The following is a 19,347-nucleotide window of genomic DNA, read 5'->3' as shown; positions in this document are numbered from 1 at the left end:
AGCAAGTGTGTCCAGAACTTACTACAGGGAAGGAAGCCATGGGGAGGAGCCTTTATGGATGGTGGTTGAGGCAGGGGCATTCCTTTTTGCTTTCATCTCTGTTGCTGCCCATGCTGCAGGAGTTTGGCAGTTCTATAGTCAGAACCTGAACGCCTTGAAGAGCCTTTAATACACTTGGCATCAATGTCCCAAGCTTCCTCTAGAGACTCACTGCCTCCCGGAGAATACCATACGACCTGACATCTAGGAAGCACCTCCCGGCTCAGGCACAGGGCCCCAAAGCTGGTGTAATCACTTCTGTGAGCAGAGAGGACAGTTTCCCACCCGAGTCCTGTTCAGACTGGATATGGGGGCCCACATATAAAATCCCTAGCACTTCAAAGGTAGAGGCGAGAGGATTGGAAGTTCCAGATCATCCTTGGCTACAAAGCCAAGTTCCAAGGCAGCCTAGGCTCCATGACCACTCCGAAAAAAAAAAAAAAAAATCTCTCTTGACAGTGGATTTGACTTCATCCTGAAGTGTCCAAACCGTACCCCTTAGGCTATCAAGGGTGTAATAAAATTATTTTTATTGCATTGTGTGCAGACAGGTATCTAAAAAAATTAACACAGTAAAAGCCTTAAAGCATTAAATGGGAGCATTCAACAGTAAAGGAAAGAACCAACCCTCTCCTTTGCATATTGGCACAAAGAACACAAGATCAATACCGAGGCAGGATGCGAAATACCAAAACACTAAAATTAAAGGCAGGCCTAATAATAATAGTAATAACGATAAATACTCTTGATTTGGCTTGCAACCTCTCCTATTTACAAGGGTTTTGGACTGCATTGCATTGCCCTGCACATAGGTCGGCTGAAACAAAAGCAACACTCGTTCTCACTACCAGGCTATTGAAATATTGCACTCAGTAAAAGTCACCTGGGTGGACATGGAACATCTAGCTACAGTGATTATAAAGGTGACTTGAACGACACAAGGTTCATAACAAATATTGCACATGGAGCACAGAAAAATTGGGTTTTTGTTGTGGGATGTTTGTTTTCATCAACGGAAACTTTGCTCTTGCCAACCAGAGAGTCTGGGCCCAGGTAGTGCAACTTTGGTTCCCTAATTGGTGTTGGTACAGCCTCCTCCCCTTTTGTGCAGCCCTTCTCTGGCCCCAAAAGGCAAGACCATGGCAAGGGAGGGCAGTCTTGAAGGATGATGGGCCCTGGGTTCTACACTTCCAACTTCATGGCTACTGCCTGGAAGAATGAATATCCAGTCCCCATAAAATCTCAGAGGGGCCTTGGGCCCAGCAGCCGAGCAGCAGGCCTCCAGCCCTGCCACTGGCCACACCCGATCTTGTCTAGATGGTACCAAGCTGCAGCTCTCTGCTTTGGGCTCAAGGGGAAGGAGGTGGTGAGGTCAGCTAGTGGCCCCAGCCCTGGAGGGCAGGATGTCTAACTAGGTGCGCAGGCCAGGGCCCTGGGGCTGGAGGCACTGGACCCAGTCCCAGAGGGCGCTTAAAGGAGCATGCAGTGCCTGTCCCCTTAGTAACGTGCCCTAGGGGAAGGGAACGGCCAAACGCCTTTCTAAGGGCTGAGGGCACCGCCCCACAGGTGGGGCTGGTGGAGCGGAAGCGCCAAGGACGAGTTAGGGAAGCCAAAGGCCTTGGGTCCAAGTCAGAAGAGGGCAGAGAAGCGCGAGGAACAACGGAGCCCACGTGACTCGAGCCCTACTCCAGGACCTGGTGTCTGGGAGACGTAGCTAAGGACCTGCTGCTAGGCAGCAAGGCCCAGCTCCAGAGCACTCAGTAGGCAGCCGGTCCCCCAGGCAGGACCTGCAGATGAGGACCAAGGGAGGGAACATCAGAGGTTGCCCGGGCCTCCTGGTGAGTCGGTCTAGACTGGCATTGGCCCCTCGGCCCTCGCCTGTCCCAGGGAGGAAACTGGGGAGGGGGTGCCTTCCAGCTCCACGAATTCAGTCTTTGGCGAGGAGCCATGGGACATGGGGAGCAGGCAGCAAGCCAACAGAGGAGAGACGCCTGCTCCTCCGCGAAGGCACCGGGCGGGGCTTCCTCGGTGGGCGCGGGCCTCGGTTTCTCCCCATGGAGGGGCGACCCCTCGCTCTCCTGGCCGCCAGAAAGCTCGCATCCACCGAAGCCGGCCGCCGTCTCACCTGTGTTTGCCAAGAACTGGAGGGAAGAGAGGGAAGCCCAGGGCGTGAACAGGGAAGGGAGAGGAGAGCGCGGGCCTCAAAGCACTTGGCTCTCCGCTCCGGCGCGCAGGGAAACCTGGCTCCCCGGGCTGCCGCCTCCCTGGGCGCCCGCAGCAGCGAGAGCGCGGCCGTGGCGAGGAGTCCGTTGCGCTTCTAGTTAAAAGAAATATGGGGACATTAAAAATACACGCGATGTCTCCTGTACACTATGTATAGCGCGGCCGGCCGGTGCCCAGGCTCGGCGACCAGGGTCCCGGGGAACGCGGCGGGGCGTGGGGAGGGACGGGCCCGGGGCTGCCCGGCCCAGGACCGCGGTTCCGCTCCTCTCCACGCCACCTCGCCACCTTTATTGCAGCGTCTGCTCCGGCGGGGCGAGGCCGGGCTCAGAAAAGGGGCCCACGGGCCGCCCTCGGAGTCAGCCCCGATGGGCAAGGCCTCCGGGCTGCAGGCAGCGGGAAAAGGGGCCAGGGCACGGGCACAGGGTCTTATGTAAACGGTGACAGCGGCGGGTTGGCGCGGTGCGGCGAGGGCTCCGGGGCCGCGGGGCCGGGCGCGCTCGGGCCGGCGTGACAGGTCCTGGCCCTCAGGAGTAGATGGTGATGACCTCGCGGCCGCCACCGCGGACCAGCATCACCCGGTCCAGTTGCTCAGTGAGGACCTCCAGGAACTCCATGTCTGAGAGCTGGTCAAGGAGACAGAGCTTGCGCCTTCCCCGAGCCCCCGTGCCTGTCCAGTGCTGACCCTGCTCTGCTGTTTTCATTCCAGGCTAGAGGACACGTGTACTTGGCCAACAACCTCCCTCTTCCCCCATCACTTAAGTCCAGGATACAGTTTTCATCACCATTGCGGTTGCGGGGAGGCCCGGGCATGTTGAGCAAAACCAGCTTGGCATCCCGGGATTTATTCACGATGACCTCGTTCAGCCGCACAGCCGTGTGCATGCGCCGCACGTTGGACTGGTTCCTGCAGAAGAAAGGAGAGAGGCAAAGGCGTTAGTTAGCCCAGGCCAGGGAGAGCTCAGTCTGGTCACCCTCCCAGCCTGAGTCAGACTGCCCAGCCTGGTGCTTGCCAGCCTGGGACCTCCCCCAACCCCAGGTCTCTCCAAGCTGGGCCATTTAGAGGCCCCAGAGGCCAGGGACACCCCTTGAGGGTTCCGTGGAGTAGGGGCACTAGAGACCTAGGAGAGAAGATGGAAAAACGGTGGCGCACTTACAGGCTTTCCCACTCACTTCAGGAAACACAAAGAGAAGCAAAGAGAGAAAGAAAAAAAGAGGGATCAGGAAAGGGCGGCTGCCACGGAGTCAACCATCGTCCGCCCTGGCTGAGCGTGGCCTGCTCTCACAGCTCCCACCACCTTCTCCTTTTCCACCCGGCCCTTGGGAGCTGGTCCTGGTGCTTAACAACCTAGCCCCGTCCTGTAAGTCTCGAACTGGGGAAACCCAGGCAAGTCCTGCCCTGGGTCATCAGGCTGCCAGAAGAAGACCCTCCTGCTCCTTTGTTCTGCCATAGTAAACAAGACCTTTAGGCCCACCCCACCCCAAGTTCCAGCCCCTAGGCCCGTACGGCTTCATGCTGAAGAAGTCCTTGATGCCCTCGGTGGAGACGGGACTGGGGCCTTTATTCTTCTCTGCCACTGACTTGTCCTTGGTCCAGGTAAGATGCACCTTCTCTGGGTCTGTCTCCCCCTCCCCCTCGGGCTCCTCCCCTGGAGATGGTGAGCTGCTGGGGCAGCTGGGAGCACTCTGGTCATGGATCAGCTGCACCTGAAGGAGGGGTGATTGTTGAGCTGGTGACTCTTGGTGGCCAGAGGTTCTGCTCCCACTTGCCAGAGCCAAGCCACCCCAGCCACTCACCTCCTCTTCTGGCTTCTCCTCACCGTCGCCAGCTGTCTCTTCGGGAACATTGAGGCGGAGCCGAGTGTTGGCTGGATTCTTCCTCCGAATGGAGCCCCGAGACTCATCTGTGATGCTCTGGATCTAGGGAGTGACATAGGTTGATGCCAGGCTCTGCTGGGGGTCACCGCCCACGCCCTGCCAAGAGCCATTACTGCAGCTGGTGCTCATCCAGGTTACACACATTCCCGAGTGGCACACACTGTGAAAATAGTACGGTGCCTCAGGACCAAACACCTATTGCATGGCTGACCTGGCCTCTGCTCTCCAGAGCACAGACCTTCCTGCCATCAGCAACCAGCAGGCTAACACCTGGCACAGCAAGGTGTGAACCTCGCACGATGGTCCCACATCACTCTGGCTGCCCAGAAGATGCCATTTCTTATCACTTCCACTATCAGCCTGGGTGGCACCCCCACCCTTCAAGGACCCATCACTCACTTCCCTGAGCGCCTATCAGCCACATTCTGAAAAACAGATTCTCCTCACCTGGGAGACCCATAATCATGGTTCTTCACCCTGGCCTACATGATCTGCCACTCATTCCCCGAACAACCCAACACCCACTTCTAGGAGCTCCTGTGTCCACAGGCCTGGGTATCATCCCTCACTTCCCCCAGGGACTCCACTCCCTGGGGCGGGTCTTTTATCCATGCTCCAGAAGACCAGTGACTGAAACCTGAAAGATCTTACCCCACGGGGCGCTCAGCACCATTACTCCTGAAAGCCCTTCACTCATACCCTAGGAGGCTTGCCCCTGCCTCCTACCCAACATCCCTGTCTTTAAATATACATCAGTTACCCACCCTGAGAGTCTGTTACATGAACCCTTGTCTCCCACACTGGCAGCCCACACCCCCTGAGAACTCGTCATCCATACAGATTTAGCATCCACTATTCTCCCTCGGGCCTAGAAGTCTCCTACAGAGAAGAAAGTCTGTCTCCATGCCAAAGTCCCTGTGAGGGGGCCGGGAGGATGCGCAGTCACATGTAGTCCCACTGCAGGGGAGCAGGGTGTCGGGAGGTGATGGCAGATAAGGGTTACTACGGTGAAGTCAGAGGAGCTGATGGCCAGGGATGACAGAGCCTCTCACGCCTGTGCAACCTCGTGGTCTGAAGCAGTCGTGGCTCCGAGAGCCCCGCCAGGGGCCCTTACCTCCCGCTCCCGCTCATTCTTGGTTAGGTGCATCTGTTTGAGGATCTGAGAGCGCTGTTCCATTACCAGTGTCTTCTCATAGGTGTACGCTGAGATGTCACTCTCGTGCTGTGGACAGGGAGGGAAGCCGGAGCTCCGAACTCAGGAAGGCCAAGGTGGGAGGCAGGAGCCCCCCCCCCTCCCACCAGCCTGCACCTTCCTATCACATGTCCTAGCACCAAGGCTGTGGGAGGCTGGGGACTGTGCGCATAGGGCCAAGGCCTGGGAGAGCAGGCAGCTGGTTCCCTGTGCACCCAACACAGAACCAAGGATGTAAATGGTGAAGTGATGAATGAGCTGATTAATTAATTAATTACCTGAGTGAAGGAAGACGGGGAAGAAGTTTGTGAAAAGAACAGAGATGAATTAGTGATCGGTGAATGACTACATGGGTAGGTTTTCAAACACAACAGGACACATGGATGCACTGGGGAGGTGGAGAGAGATCTCCATTGGAGGCCCTGAGAGTGTCTACTTGCCAAGTAGACACAGCAGTCTGCCATAGAGTGAGCGCTCTTCAGCTACTCTGTGAGAGAAGGCTAGCTGGGTGAGATCTTGGATGAGATGGAAGAGGCTAAGGGGTGGTCACAGGGGAAGGCAACCCGCATCATCTGCTGATGGGTATCAGAGGAGCCCTGATTGGTGCTGGGGCCAATAGCAAAGAGCCGCTGGTGGGACCTCCAGAACTTCAGGGGCTTCTGGGGACTCACCATCTCCACCACCTCCACCTCTGCTGTAATGCGTAAGTGGTACAGGAATGTGGTCAGGTCTTTCTTCATCTGGATGCTGTTGTCGTCCATCTGGGCCACAGTGAAGATCCGCATCTTACATTTCCTCCAGACCTGCAAAGATCAAAGGCAATCCAGAAAGGTCCAGCCAGAAGCTGTGAGAAGACCCGTGGCCCAAGCGCCCACCCCCTCACCCTTCCCACGGGCTCTTCCCACCAAGTCCCTATCTGCAGACTCCCTGCTCGGATCTGAGCGCCTCCGCTAAGGCACCACTTCCCTGTATAAACACCCTTCTCCTTTGGAGCAATGTGCTTGCCAGGGTGAGACATCATTCCTCACACCCCTGATAAGGGAGATGATCAGAGCCCCCAGGAAGGGCAAGCGTGGAGGCAGGCCAAAGCCCGAGCTTCCCCACGGACGTGCCCGCATGCACACGCACCCTCTCCACACCACAGACACGCGTGCACACGAACCTTGTGATGACGCAGCAGGAAGGGCAGTAGCATGAGCATGCCCCCATCATGCACGATCCACCACACATCGATGCTGCCCTCGGAGAAGCGCTCAGGGTTCCCAGGAAACATGGAAACATTCTTGGTGACCAGCAGGGCCAGGTGGCCAGCTGTGGTTTCCCGGACCAGTTCTTGGAAAGGCCAAAAAAAAAAAAAAAAAAAAAAAAAGGACCAGAGGGCAACAGTGACCAATCTTCCTGGTACCCAGATAAAGCCACAAGATCTCCTGGTACCCAGCACCCACCACACTCCATCTGACCTTGGCTTGGACTCTGGTAATCAGGACACCAGCATCTACTGGGCCTCGTCATCTACTGGTTATTTGACTGTAAGAAAGTACTTCAGTCTCTCCTGGTCTCAGTTTCCCAACCTGTTGTGTGTGTATATGAGGTTCATGTGGGCCACATGTGTAGATGTGTCTGGAAGGCAGACATCAGCCTCAGGCCTCCTTCCCTGTCCCTCAAGAGCCGTCTGCCTTGTTGGAGTTTTTCATTTGTTTTTGCAGCTGTCTGTCTGCTTGCCTGCTGGAGACGGGACTCTTCTGCCTGACCTGACTGGGCTAGAGCTCACAGAGTAGGCTAGACTGGCCGCCAGCTGAATCCCAGGGGGTCTCCTGTCTCTGCCTCCTCAACACCGGAGACTTTTGGATTCCAGGATCAAACCCTGGGCTCACGCTTTCATGATCAGCACTTTACACACTGAGACTTCTCCCCAGCTTATGCCTTGATTGATTAAGAAGCCATCGGGTAGCTGGGCAGTGGTGGCGCACGCCTTTAACCTCAGCACTTGGGAGGCAGAGCCAGGTGGATCTCTGTGAGGCCTGGTGTACAAAAGGAGTTCCAGAACAGCTGGGGTTATACAGAGGAACCCTGTCTCCAAAAACAAAACAACAACAACAACATGGGTGGCCTCTGGCTGTTTCAAACATGACTGACTTCCCAGCTGTGTGACCCAGGCAAAATCCTCACTGTCTCTATGTCTCAGTCTCACACCAACATGCAGATGACAGTGCCCAGTGCTCAGGGACAGGAGAGCATTAGAGAAAGTCTCGACTTGCCTGGCACACAAAACGCATTCTATAAATGTCGGTCAGACACATGTGGGAAAGACCAGAGCCGAGACACAGACCCTTGACCACAGTGACCCTGAAACTGCAGCCCTCACCCTGCCCTGTCCTGCCCTGTCTTCATCCCAGAGCCTGACATAGAAGCCAACACGTGGCGTCAATGCGCGTGTTGAACCCACGCCCGCGCTCAGATGCAGTGCATCCCCGGGCCAGGCCCTTCCTCTCTGAGCCCGCCGCATCAGTACCGATGAAGTTCCTCCATGTCTGGTGATCCTCTTTTTGCCGCCAGTTCCGAGGCCAGCCCACGAGCACGGTGTTGTGCTGCAGCCCGCCGAGGCCCCCAGACTGGATCAGGTGGGACACGCCATCACGCAGGTTAGAGGAGATGACGACCTGGCAGAAACCTTTCACCTTCTCAGCCTCCATCAGGCGCCTGATAGACTGGGGGGTGGGGGGTGGGGGAGCGGGTGTTGGTAAGGGCCAGCCTCGGACACCCTGGGCTGGGGTTCCCAGCCTCCCTCCCGCCTCTTCACCCCTCCCTCCCTGTCTCTGGCCCTTTCTGCATCTGTCTTCCGGAACCTCAGCTATGATCTTATCTGACTCACTCTAGGACCCACACCGGCCCCCCATCACCTTCGGTCCCTGTTCCTGCTCATCACGAGGACCCACCCCACCTGCTCATCACGAGGACCCACCCCACCTCCTCACACGCTGCTGTTGCTCTAACACGTCCTTTGCTCTGCACACTCTCCACCTCCATCCCACGGGCTCCTGACCCGTCATCCATTAAAGCCTGCCCCCCCTCGACTCAGATGCCTCCCTCCCCAGAGACCACCCTCCACCTAGACCTCAGGTAAGCCAGGCTGCCCTGCATGGCCACACAATGTAATGATTTATTTTTAACAAAAACGATAGGCATTTTCTGTGCACATTTAGTCTGCGCTGGGGGAAGGGTTCTCATTACTCCCATTTTATCAATGAAGAAATCGAGGCTAAGAGGAATTAAGACTCGCTTAAGGACAAGCTGCTAACGTGAGTGACAGTTCAACAGCCGGAGGCTCATTTTAACCGCTCTGCCCTCAACCACTGACCTGATGTCTAACAAATAGAGGCTAATTCCCATCTCTGCCACCTCCCGGCTGTGGCCTTGAGCAAGTCACCTAACCTCTACTCTTATCGTCCCATGGGGGTGCAGTTCCACTTAGGAATCAGGAGAATTACACAACTTGATTCATGAAAGGGCTCAGGACACTGCCCTGTATCATAGCCCTAATGTGTCCTGTTGCACTGTCCTTATTAACCCAGCAAAGCACTCAACAGTGCCAGCCTCCGCGGGTGGCCCGTGGCCTGTGGCTAGCACTTGGTCTCTTGCTCTGCCCTACGCCTAGCCTTGTGCCTGGTTCCCAGCATGCCCTCGGCCAGTCCACATTGAGTCGTCCTGACCAGTTGGGGCCTCCAGCCCTGAGTCTTGATGGATTGGTGTGAACGGCCCAGTGAGGCAGAAACAGAAACTGTCACAAGCCATTAGAGGGGCCCCTCCCAGTCTCACCTTGCCTCCCTAGGCCCCCTTTTCTCTCTCCCAGCTACAGCCCTGAGGGAAGATAGGCCTGAGTCTGAAGTAGAGCCCACTTCCTCCTAACCCACTGGGTTCTAGACACTTGTCTTGCCGTCCATGCCCACTCAGCTGCCCCGTTCACAGTGGCTGCATATGCTCCTTTGTGGATGTGACAAAAGCAGGTGACCCAGAGCTAGGGGCATGTGCAAATCCTGGCTAGACTTCAGCCAGCCTTGTGACTTCAGAAAGCTGCCAGCCCTCTCTGGGCCTTGGCTTCATCCTAGAAGAGCTTTGAATTTGTTTTTGTTTTGTTTAATTTTTTGTTTGGTTGGTTTGGGTTTTTGTTTTGCTTTGCTTGAATTTTAAAACACCTGAAAGATTTGAAAAGATTTACCCCTCCAGAAGGAAGAGCAGTTTTTGAGGAGAGGTAACCTGATCCCTAAGCCTCAGTTTCCCTATCCATAAAATGGGCCCTTCCAGCTCTATCAGCCTTTGGTTCTGTAGGCTGAACTGTGTATGTGCACACACAGGGATGGAGGTCAGGGGTTAACATCGGCTGTCCCCCCTTACCACTCTCCACCTTACTTTCTGGGGTCACTCATTAAGCATGGAGCTCACTGATTGGCTAGCCTTGCTGGCCAATGAGCTCCCGGGATCCTCTTGTCTCAATCCCTGGCCCCTAGTGCTAGAGTTACAGATGTGCATCCCAGCGCCCAGTTTTTACATGGGTCCTCGTGCTTTTTACAGCAAGGGCTTCATCCCCGGAGCCATCTCCCCCACCATCTCCTGTGAGTGGAATTCTCAGGCACTCGCTCGCCCTCTGACCCTAGGCTCCTCTTCTAAGGAGAAGACAGACTCCCAAGCGCCTTGCAATCCCGAAGGTGGACTGAAGGCGAGCCCAGCAAAGACTGGCTTCAGACCCCTCAGACCCTGGCTTCCCACCCTACCCGGCCTCTGCTCACCTCCTCTGCCCGCTGAGCCTGAGGGTGGTTGTCCAGAAAGGTGCCCTCCAGGACAGAGCCCACAATGGTCAGGCCCTTCCCTGCCTTGAGCTGGGAGGTCAAGGAGAGCAGCTGGGGGTGTACCACGTTCTGGTCCTGGTCCACACGCACCAGCACCAGTAGCTGGGGCCTGAAGAAGGTGCAGGTTCACGTGACCCACCTCCCACCTCCCAGCCACCCCACCCTTCCACCATATAACTGACATAACCCATTTGTCCTCTAGGCCCCCACACCTGGGCCCCATCAGCCACAACCTGCTGGGCCACAGCAACCATTCCCTTGAGCGGTAAGCCTCTAGCCATCTCCCACACCTCTCCATCCATCCACCCACCCACCCATCTCTCCATCTACCCCATTCATCTATCCATTCAGCCACCCACTCATCCATTTCATCCTTCAGTCATCCAGCAATATCCAGATGAATTTACCTACCAGGCATTATTCACTGGCTCACCCACACATCCACCCACCCGCTATCCATTCACACATCCATCTATTCACCCAGATAGACTCCCATATGTGTATAAGCTTATCCATCCATCCCTCCTGCCATTTCCCCAACACTTCTTTATACATTCAGCATCACGTTCCTCCAACTCTCTGTCACTTTCATAGGATTCACCAAGTATCTGTTCTGGGCTGGACCCTATGCTGGCCACGTGAGAATTTACAGACAGCACCAAGCCCCGTATCTGGGAGCCCCAGGCTAGTAATATGTCCATAATTCAGACTTCCAACCCGCCCCTCGGTGGAACCAAGGGGACAGATGTCAAGCTGGGTGTGTACAATAGCCACTTAGGAAGTACCTGAGCTAAGGGCTGAAGGGGAAGGCGATTCTAGAAGCCCTAGGGCCCCTCATCTTCAGTAGAAACCATTTCACTAGTCTGGGGACTCGTGTGAGACCCTATCACCCTCAAAGCAAGGGAGCAGACTCTGCAGAAGTCTTTCTGCCTCCCTCTCTCTGTACACCTCCACAGATCTGTGAGCTGGCAGCTCCCCCAGAGCCAGGAAGGGAGTTGGCCATACAACATGAGTTTGGGATTTTTTTTTTCACAAGTAACGGAATGATCAAATAGACAAACACATGGTGAATAGATCTGGAGAACAAATGTCTGGGACTCAGATCATCACTGTAGAAGAGGGCAGGCGGGGTTGGAGAGAGGTTCCACTCAGCCGAACATGGCCAGAGGGATGAACGGGGCCCCTGCTCCCTTGCCCCTTCACCCTGACCTCTCCTCAGGTGCTCTCGCCACTCACCTCCAGTTCTTGGTGTGCGGAGGCCCTTCCTCCAGGCGCAAGAGAGCGTAGCGAGCAGCACTGAGAGAGAGGCCTCGGATCCCATCGCCCCACTCCTTCTCTGCCCTGGGGACCAGGAAGGGGATCACATGAGTCCAGGAGCGGCGGGGGAGCATCCCGCAGATCGGTTGTCCCAAGGCACAGCCGTATCTCCCATGGCGCTCTCACAGGCTGTAACCGGTCCCTTGGAAATCACTCCTAAATCTAGATCTTCTCTTGCCTGTTTCTCAAGGCATCATCAGCCTCGTCTCCAAACCTACCCCATGGCACCCCTTCCCTGTACTCCAGCCCTGGACCATCACCCAGTCAGCCCTCACCACTCCAGCCCTGGACCATCACCCAGTCAGCCCTCACCACTCCAGCCCTGGACCATCACCCAATCAGCCCTCACCACTCCAGCCCTGGACCATCACCCAATCAGCCCTCACCCTTTTGTGCCCCTCACCCTTCCCTCGGCCTTCCTAACCTCCTCGTGGCGCTCACTCACCCCCGGTACTCGATGTACTTATAGATGAGCCCGGCGATGAGCATGGCTACCAGCGCGTAGTACCAGGAGCAAATGAACATGAGAGCCAGGCAGAGGCTCATACCCAGGAAGGAGAGGGTCCTGGAAAACGAAGAGAACCCAGGCCCTGAACCCTTTGCAGGGCTGATGGTGATGCCTGGGCTTGAGTAGCAAAAGCAGGGTGGCAGGCAAGGCCTGAGCAAGACATGGCCATCTGGACCTAAGGCCACACCATTGTTGCCCTGAGCACCATGCAGACAGGGGCTATGGACAGGCCACTGCCCCACCCGACTCCAGAGTCACTACCCCATCTAGATTTGGAGAACAAATGTCTGGGACCCTGCCAGACAGTTCCAAGTAGATGGGCTCCTATGGTTTCTGAGACAGTGGTCCATGGACACACTGGAAGCAGACTTTCCAGAAAGAGGCCAGCAGCCACGAGCCCTAAGACCCAAGTCAGGTGGCTTCTATGAAAGTCCATTATCCTGCCTGGGGGGTGGGGGGCTGCACACCTTTAATCCCAGCACTCAGGAGGCAGAGGCAGATGGATCTTTGTGAGTTTGATTGAGGCCTGGTCTATAGAGCTAGTTCCAAGACAACCAGGGCGACACAGAGAAACCCTGTCTTTAAAAAGAAAGTCTATTATCTCATAGTCTCATGGGTGGCCATGGGCCAGTCACCTGCTGTGAACTCAACTTTCTCTTTGTGGAGTGAGCATGGTCCTTCCCATCACAGAAGAAAAGCCACAGAGGAACATGGTAAGGAGATCTGAGCTCCTTCAAGAAGAGAATCCTCCCTGTACCGCCTGCCAACATGCTGACCAGAAACCCAGGAGGGGGTGTGGCTACTGTGCCCACTTCCCAGCTGAGGCAGCTGAGGTTCAAAGAGGCCCCAGCATCAGCCCAAGCTCTCACAGGCAGGAAAGAGTCAGGCTGTGGATTTGAGTCCTGCTGACTCTGACCTTCCTGCTATCCTGAAAGAGGTTGGGTATTGTGGACAAAGAAAGACGGTCACTCGAGCTGTCTGGATACAAAAGCTGGAGAGGAGGAGACACCCTGTTTGAGGACCTCAGGTCTGGAGCGGGGCTAAGGAGAGGGAAGACTCGGCTCTGTGGGGAGGGATGGGGAAATGGGCACCCACCAGTGGTAATATCGGAAGCGTGGCCTCCAGTTGGGCGTCCTCAGCAGTGTCTGCACCGCACAAGCCAAGTTCACAAACATGTAACACATCAGGAAGAACCTAGAATGCAAGACTCCCGGTGAGGCGGAGGCAGGGAGAGGCGCAGAAAGAGAAACCGAGAGGTAAGGAGGCGAGGCGAGGGCCGAGGCGTGACGAAAAGCCAGACCTCACGGCAGGCCCTCAAGTGTGTGAGGGTGGAATCTATACAACAGAGGAGGGGCTTCTGCGGCCGCTGGGGAACGTCCTGGGGTTGTTAAGGTGGTGGTAGAGGGACCCAGGAAGAGAGGCTCGTGGGGCCAATGGGTGGGCCCCAGGCCTAGCACGCACATGGAAAGGATGGGGGCGACCTCGTCCAGGGAGGCGATGAGGATGCCGATCTCACAGATGCAGGCAGTCAACAGCAGCGCCCAGGTTGGCTCTCCGTTGGCTTTGCCATGGCCAAAGACCTAAGAACAGAGCCCTGGTTCAGTGTCTGCTGGTCAGGGGCCCAGATGACTGGTCTATTGTGTGGGGCAGCTCTGCCATACTGACCTGCAAGAAGGGCACTATGCCATCCCGGGAGATGGCCTGGAGCAGGCGCGGGGCCCCTGTGAGGCTCTGGAGTCCAGCCCCACAGGTAGAGAAGAAAGAGCCGATGACAATGACCCACGGGGATGGCCAGGCCAGGGTGCCCACCACCAGGTTGCCATTCACAGCTTCCCCGAACCTGGAAAGACACAGGAGGGGACAGGGACACTGGGTGAGCAACGCCACCTGGGTTGCGGAGCAGCCTGCCCCAGACCGACGGCATACCCAGCGGGATGCTGACTGCGGGGTTAGGCTTCGCAGTGGACAAAGGAGATACACAACCAGATGTCCTTGGTCCTTCCTGTCTGTGTGACCTTGAGCACATCCCTGCCCCTCCTCCGCTGTAAGCCGAGAACCTCCACCAGCCCACCTCACACAAATGGTGAGGGAGTGGGAGACGGAATGTGGAAACTGCCCAGAACGGGGTATGAATATGATTTTAATAAACAGTCCATTGTTAACGTGGTGATCCGAAGAGAATCAATCGGCTCCATGGGGCTGCAGCGTCTCCGTGTAAAAAAATGGGGGCTCTGGCTGCATTGTGTGCTGAGAGTGTAAGAACGGAAGGGAAAAGGCCTGCAAGATGGCTTCCCAGGGAAGGGGGCTTGTCACATCCCATGACCCACACGGTAGGAGGAGAGAACTGACTCCCACAAGTTGTCTTCTGACATCATATGTGCACTAATGGTACAGATATGCTCATGCGTGGACGCGTGCGCACGCGCGCACGCACACGCGCGCACACACACACACACACACACTCATACAATAAGCTAATGTTTAAAAAATAGAAAAAAAAAAAAACAGGCCAGGCATGGTGGTGCACACCTTTCATCCCAGCACTCAGGAGGCAAAGGCAGGCGGATCTCTGTGAGTTCGAGGCCAGCCTGGGCTACAGAGTGAGTTCCAGTATAGCCAGGGCTACACAGAGAAACCCTGTCTCGAGGGGAAAAAATCAAAATAATTTTGTATCAGTGCAACTGTCCTGAAGTAGGAGTGTGGTGGCATGTGCCCACAGTCCCAGCCACTTGTGAGGCTGAGGCAGGAGAACTCCTTGAGTCCAGGAATTCCAGAGCAGCCCGAGCAGTGTAGCAAGACCCTACCCCAAAAGGCGGATGAGGTGGAATAGATGGATCAGCTGCTAAGAGCACTGGTCACTCTTCCAGAGGACCTGGGTTCAGTTCCCAGCACCCACAAGGCAGCTCACAACTGCCTGTGACTCCAGTCCCAGAGGATCCAGCACTCACTCCTGGCCTCCACGGACACCAAGCATGTATGGTACACAGACATACATGAGGTAAACACTCATACACATAAAATACAAACAAATATCTTTAAAGGGGGAAAAATGGAAGGAAAGGAAGGGGAAGAGAGGCAAGAGATGGAGAAGGGGGGAAGATGGGAGATGTTGCTTCACAGCTGGGGGATCCTGTCCCTGGAGATGTGCTCAGGGGCATTGCCGAGATACTTCAAACACCAGGCAGAGAGCTCTGGATGGAGGGACTGCTGGAGCCTTGACAGTCTCCTGAGAGGTCTATGATAGTGAGATGCATGGAGGTCAAACTACTCTAAAGTAACATCATAGATGCAAATGTTCATTTGACCTGGTCACACTCCCCACCTAAAGACCTTTCAGTTGACTCCGTATCTTAAAACAAAATCAAGCTTTAATTTCCTTGTAGAAAAACCAGGCCCCCATCCTGACTCCAGCCCAGGCCCCCATCCTGACTCCAGCCCAGGCCCCCATCCTGACTCCAGCCCAGGCCCCCATCCTGACTCCTGCCCATCCTCACAACCTCATCACATTGACACAAAGAGACCCAAGTGCTAATGTGAGTCTCTTCCCCACCCCTTGTGTGTACACACACTCTCCAGAAGTGAGGGACCAAGGCACTGTACAATACAGCTGTAAGTGTGCACAAGCACATGCACATGAAATACAGGACACAATCACATTTCTCTCCTTCCCCTTGTAAATGCCCGTACCTGCTGTGGGATGGTCTGTATATCAAATCTGTTGCTCTGATTGGTCAATAAATAAAACACTGAATGGCCAGTGGCCAGGCAGGAAGTAGGTGGGACAAGGAGAGAGGAGAATTCTGGGAAGCAGAAGGCTGAGGCAGAGAGGCACTGCAGCCACCGCCATGACCAGCAGCATGTGAAGACACCGGTAAGCCACAAGCCATGTGGCAAGGTATAGATTTATGGAAATGGATTAATTTAAACTATAAGAGCAGTTAGCAAGAAGCCTGCCACGGCCATACAGTTTGTAAGCAATATAAGTCTCTGTGTTTACTTGGTTGGGTCTGAGCGGCTGTGGGACTGGCGGGTGACAAAGATTTGTCCTGACTGTGGGCAAGGCAGGAAAACTCTAGCTACACGTACCACCCATGGTGCCCTTCTCCTTCCTTATAGAGATTAGTTGCCTAATCTCTATTCAATACTGAAAGTGGACAGAAAAAGAAAGTTTTAAAAAGGGGCCAGTGAGGTGACCTGGTGGCTAAAGGCGCCTGTCCTTCAGAAAAGGACCCTCGGCAGTCTCGTGAGAGCTCTACGATTAAACAAGATGCATGGAGCTCAAACCACCCTAAAGTAACAGTCATAGATGCAAGATTTTCAGACCTGAGTTTGATCCCGAGACTCTGTGGTGGAGAGAGAGAACCAACCTTGAAGGTCATTATCTGACCTCCACACATGTGCCATGGGACACACACACACACCACACACATATGCATACCCCATCCCCCCCACACACACACTGATAATAATAAATATTTTTTTTCTTGCTTTTTAAGACATTAAGATATGGTCTCTTTACACAACCCTGGCTAGCCTGGAATTCACTATGTAGTCTAGGTTGACCTTGAACTCACAGAGATCCGCCTGCCTCTGCCTCCCAAATGCTAGGATTAAAGGTGTGCCACCACAGCTGGCAACAAATAAATTTTTAAAGAAAGTGGGAAGAAAGACTGAGGCGGACATCACTCAGAATCTGTGGTGGGGAGGGCCCCTGCTCCCAAGATGCCCCATTCTGTGGTGCTCAGATCTTCTGCAGGCGGCACAGTACCCACCAGCAGACACATACTTTCCTGGAGACTCAGAATCATACCTGGTGACTGACAACCCAACACACCAGAAGTGCTGTGCACCTGGCTGTCACATTGTATTGTTTAGGGAACAATGACCAGGAAAAGTCCACACTGGTTGTTCTTCCAGAGGACCCAGGTTCAATTCCTAGTACGCACATGGCAGCTCACAACTGTCTGTAACTCCAGTTCCAGGGGACCTGACACTCTCGTGCAGGCAAAAGACCAATGCACATTAATAATAATAATGATAAAAAGTCTACTAAGCTGAGTTTTAGTCAAATACTTTGATCTGTGGTTAGTACAAGACAAATTACAATGTATTAAAAAAACCCTTCTAGGGGCTGGAGAGATGGCTCAGTGGTTAAGGGCACTGACTGCTCCTCCAGAAGACCCAGGATCAATTCCCAGCACCCACAGGGCAGCTCACAACTGTCTGTAACTCCAGTACTAAGGGATCGAACACCCTCACACAGACATATGTATAAGCAAAACACCATGTACATAAAATAAAAATAAACAAATCATTAAAAAAAAAACTTTCTAGTTTTTCTTCAGAGGGAAGTCTGCAGAAGCCTTTCAAATGCTACATGAAGAGCTGAGGAGAAGGAACTGCCGGACCCTGGCAATCTCGTGGGCAGTCTATAATTAAAGGAGATAAATGGGAGCCAAACTACCCTAAAACTAGTAGTAATGTGTTCATTAATGTATTCATTAATGTGTTCACTTGACCAGGTCACACTGAACCCCCTGTGTGCTCTCTGTATTTCTGTAAATAAATAAATAAATAAATAAATAAATAAAACCTGTGTTACTCTTTGCTTCCTTCAGAACCTTCAAGGCAATGAACAATACACAGGAGTGTTAGGTGAATAAATGAATGAATGAATGAGTGAATGAATGAATGAATGAATAGATCTTAAATAGATATATCATTATCCCAAACCAAAGGAGATATCTTTTGAGCTTCTTAGGCTTCAGTGACAAGAAAGATAAAATACTCAGCTGGGCGGTGGTGGCGCACGCCTTTAATCCCAGCACTCGGGAGGCAGAGCCAGGTGGATCTCTGTGAGTTGGAGGCCAGTCTGGGCTACCAAGTGAGTTCCAGGAAAGGCACCAAAACTACACAGAGAAACCCTGTCTCGGGGTGGGGGGGGGATAAAATATCCAATAAAAAGGAAAGTGAGTAGATCCGCAGCTATAATGGTCTCCCACCCACTGGCCCCTTGCTCAGGTCCCCACCACTCTGCCAGGTCAGTTTCTTCCTGAGCCTGCCCCTCCCCCAGGACAAGACCCACCCCCATTCCTTCACTTACTTGTCCCGCAGGACGACCCCCTCAATGCAGGCCCCGAACAGAACAACCGAGCTGATGTCTGTGGCAGAGAATGAAGGAGAATCCCTAGCATGGTGATGCTCCACCACCACCCATCCTGAGCCACCAGAGAAGGTAGCAACCTCCGTGCCTCCCACAGTGCCCCCACACATACACCCAGGGAGGGCATAACCCAGCTGTGCAGGATACAGACAGCAGAGGTGGTGGCGATGGCCAGGATGGTCCCAGTAGGGATGGACTTCTGGGCATCCCGCAGGTCTCCAGACCGGTTTGAGCCAGCCATGATCCCTGTAGGCAGAAGAGCAGTTCAGATAGAAGCCAGGGCTATCGAGGAAAGGACACATATTGGAGTTCGGAGCCTGGTACCTAGCCTTGCCATATTGGCTCCTGAGCTACCTTTTTTGAGCCTGATTCCTTCCTCTCCCATAGGGCCTAACGATTAGCTACTGTTTAGTGGCAGAGTTATCAAACTAAGAGCTGTTCGTCTTGCCCCTGAACCTCCCGTCCACCCACTCCCAGACAGATGCCTCCCTCCCCTGCTCCCGCTCACCTGTGACTGAGGGGAAGTAGATGCCGACAAGCAGAGTGAAGTAAGAGGTCATGTCACTGAAGACGTAGGGGTGGTCCATGTCAACAGGGGTGCCATCTGTCAGGCCCACGGAGGGCATCCCACGCCTCTCCACAATCACCCCCTTGGTCAGGTAGGAACTCCACAGGTTCTCTGTAGGAAGACGAGGTACTCAGGGAGAAGGGCAGAAGTTGGGGGCCAGAGCTTAGACCAACCGGGTTGGGGGGAGCAAAAAGTTAAGACCAACCAAATCTCATTCCCATCATTTCCCAAGCTCCTTCTTTGTGCCAAGGTGTGGGCACAGATTTCGAGGCTGAATGGGACTGAGTTTCTACCCTTCAATAGTCCAGTCTAGCGGGACAGACACAGAAAATCCTCTCTGAGACTGACTCCATACGTCCCCGGTTGACCTCATCAACCCCCAAGGCCCAACTCTTGCCCACATCTCTCATCTTGGTAAGGGCACCAACATCAACCAACTCAAACACCTTGGCATTGTTCCCAACTGCTCCTCTTCCCTTCCTCTGCCTCAAGGCATCTCAACTTTAGTCCGTCACCACTCATGAATATTTCTCAAACAAGCCTTTTCTTCCCACTCCAGGGGCTCCCCCACCTCACACCAGTAGCAGGTGAGGTAGATGACTCTGCTCCGGGGGGCTC

The 19,347-nt window shown here is 54.4% G+C and overlaps 1 protein-coding gene across 2 annotated transcripts in view; it reads right to left on the bottom strand.

Moving 5' to 3' along the window:
* Nucleotides 1-547: 547 nt before the first annotated feature.
* Nucleotides 548-19,347, bottom strand: part of Slc12a5 (solute carrier family 12 member 5) — a 39,521-nt gene continuing 20,721 nt past the window's right edge. For both annotated transcript variants that reach the window (XM_028868480.2, XM_028868481.2), the window contains exons 9-26: nt 18,670-18,840; nt 18,309-18,407; nt 18,102-18,159; nt 13,664-13,838; nt 13,460-13,578; nt 13,094-13,192; nt 11,936-12,055; nt 11,410-11,514; nt 10,114-10,282; nt 7,842-8,037; nt 6,492-6,661; nt 6,001-6,132; nt 5,252-5,359; nt 4,057-4,179; nt 3,767-3,966; nt 3,417-3,431; nt 3,033-3,166; nt 548-2,878 (exon numbers count right to left, since the gene is read on the bottom strand). In XM_028868480.2, coding sequence (XP_028724313.1) covers nt 2,787-2,878; nt 3,033-3,166; nt 3,417-3,431; nt 3,767-3,966; nt 4,057-4,179; nt 5,252-5,359; nt 6,001-6,132; nt 6,492-6,661; nt 7,842-8,037; nt 10,114-10,282; nt 11,410-11,514; nt 11,936-12,055; nt 13,094-13,192; nt 13,460-13,578; nt 13,664-13,838; nt 18,102-18,159; nt 18,309-18,407; nt 18,670-18,840 — 2,285 coding nt within the window. In that variant the 3' untranslated portion in view covers nt 548-2,786. The remainder of the gene's footprint in view (nt 2,879-3,032; nt 3,167-3,416; nt 3,432-3,766; nt 3,967-4,056; nt 4,180-5,251; nt 5,360-6,000; nt 6,133-6,491; nt 6,662-7,841; nt 8,038-10,113; nt 10,283-11,409; nt 11,515-11,935; nt 12,056-13,093; nt 13,193-13,459; nt 13,579-13,663; nt 13,839-18,101; nt 18,160-18,308; nt 18,408-18,669; nt 18,841-19,347) is intronic.

This window comes from Peromyscus leucopus, chromosome 4, assembly GCF_004664715.2.
Source record: "Peromyscus leucopus breed LL Stock chromosome 4, UCI_PerLeu_2.1, whole genome shotgun sequence".
NCBI classification, from domain to species: domain Eukaryota; kingdom Metazoa; phylum Chordata; class Mammalia; order Rodentia; family Cricetidae; genus Peromyscus; species Peromyscus leucopus.
The sequence above is the reverse complement of the archived record's forward strand: the minus strand, read 5'-3'. Positions and strand labels throughout refer to the sequence as shown.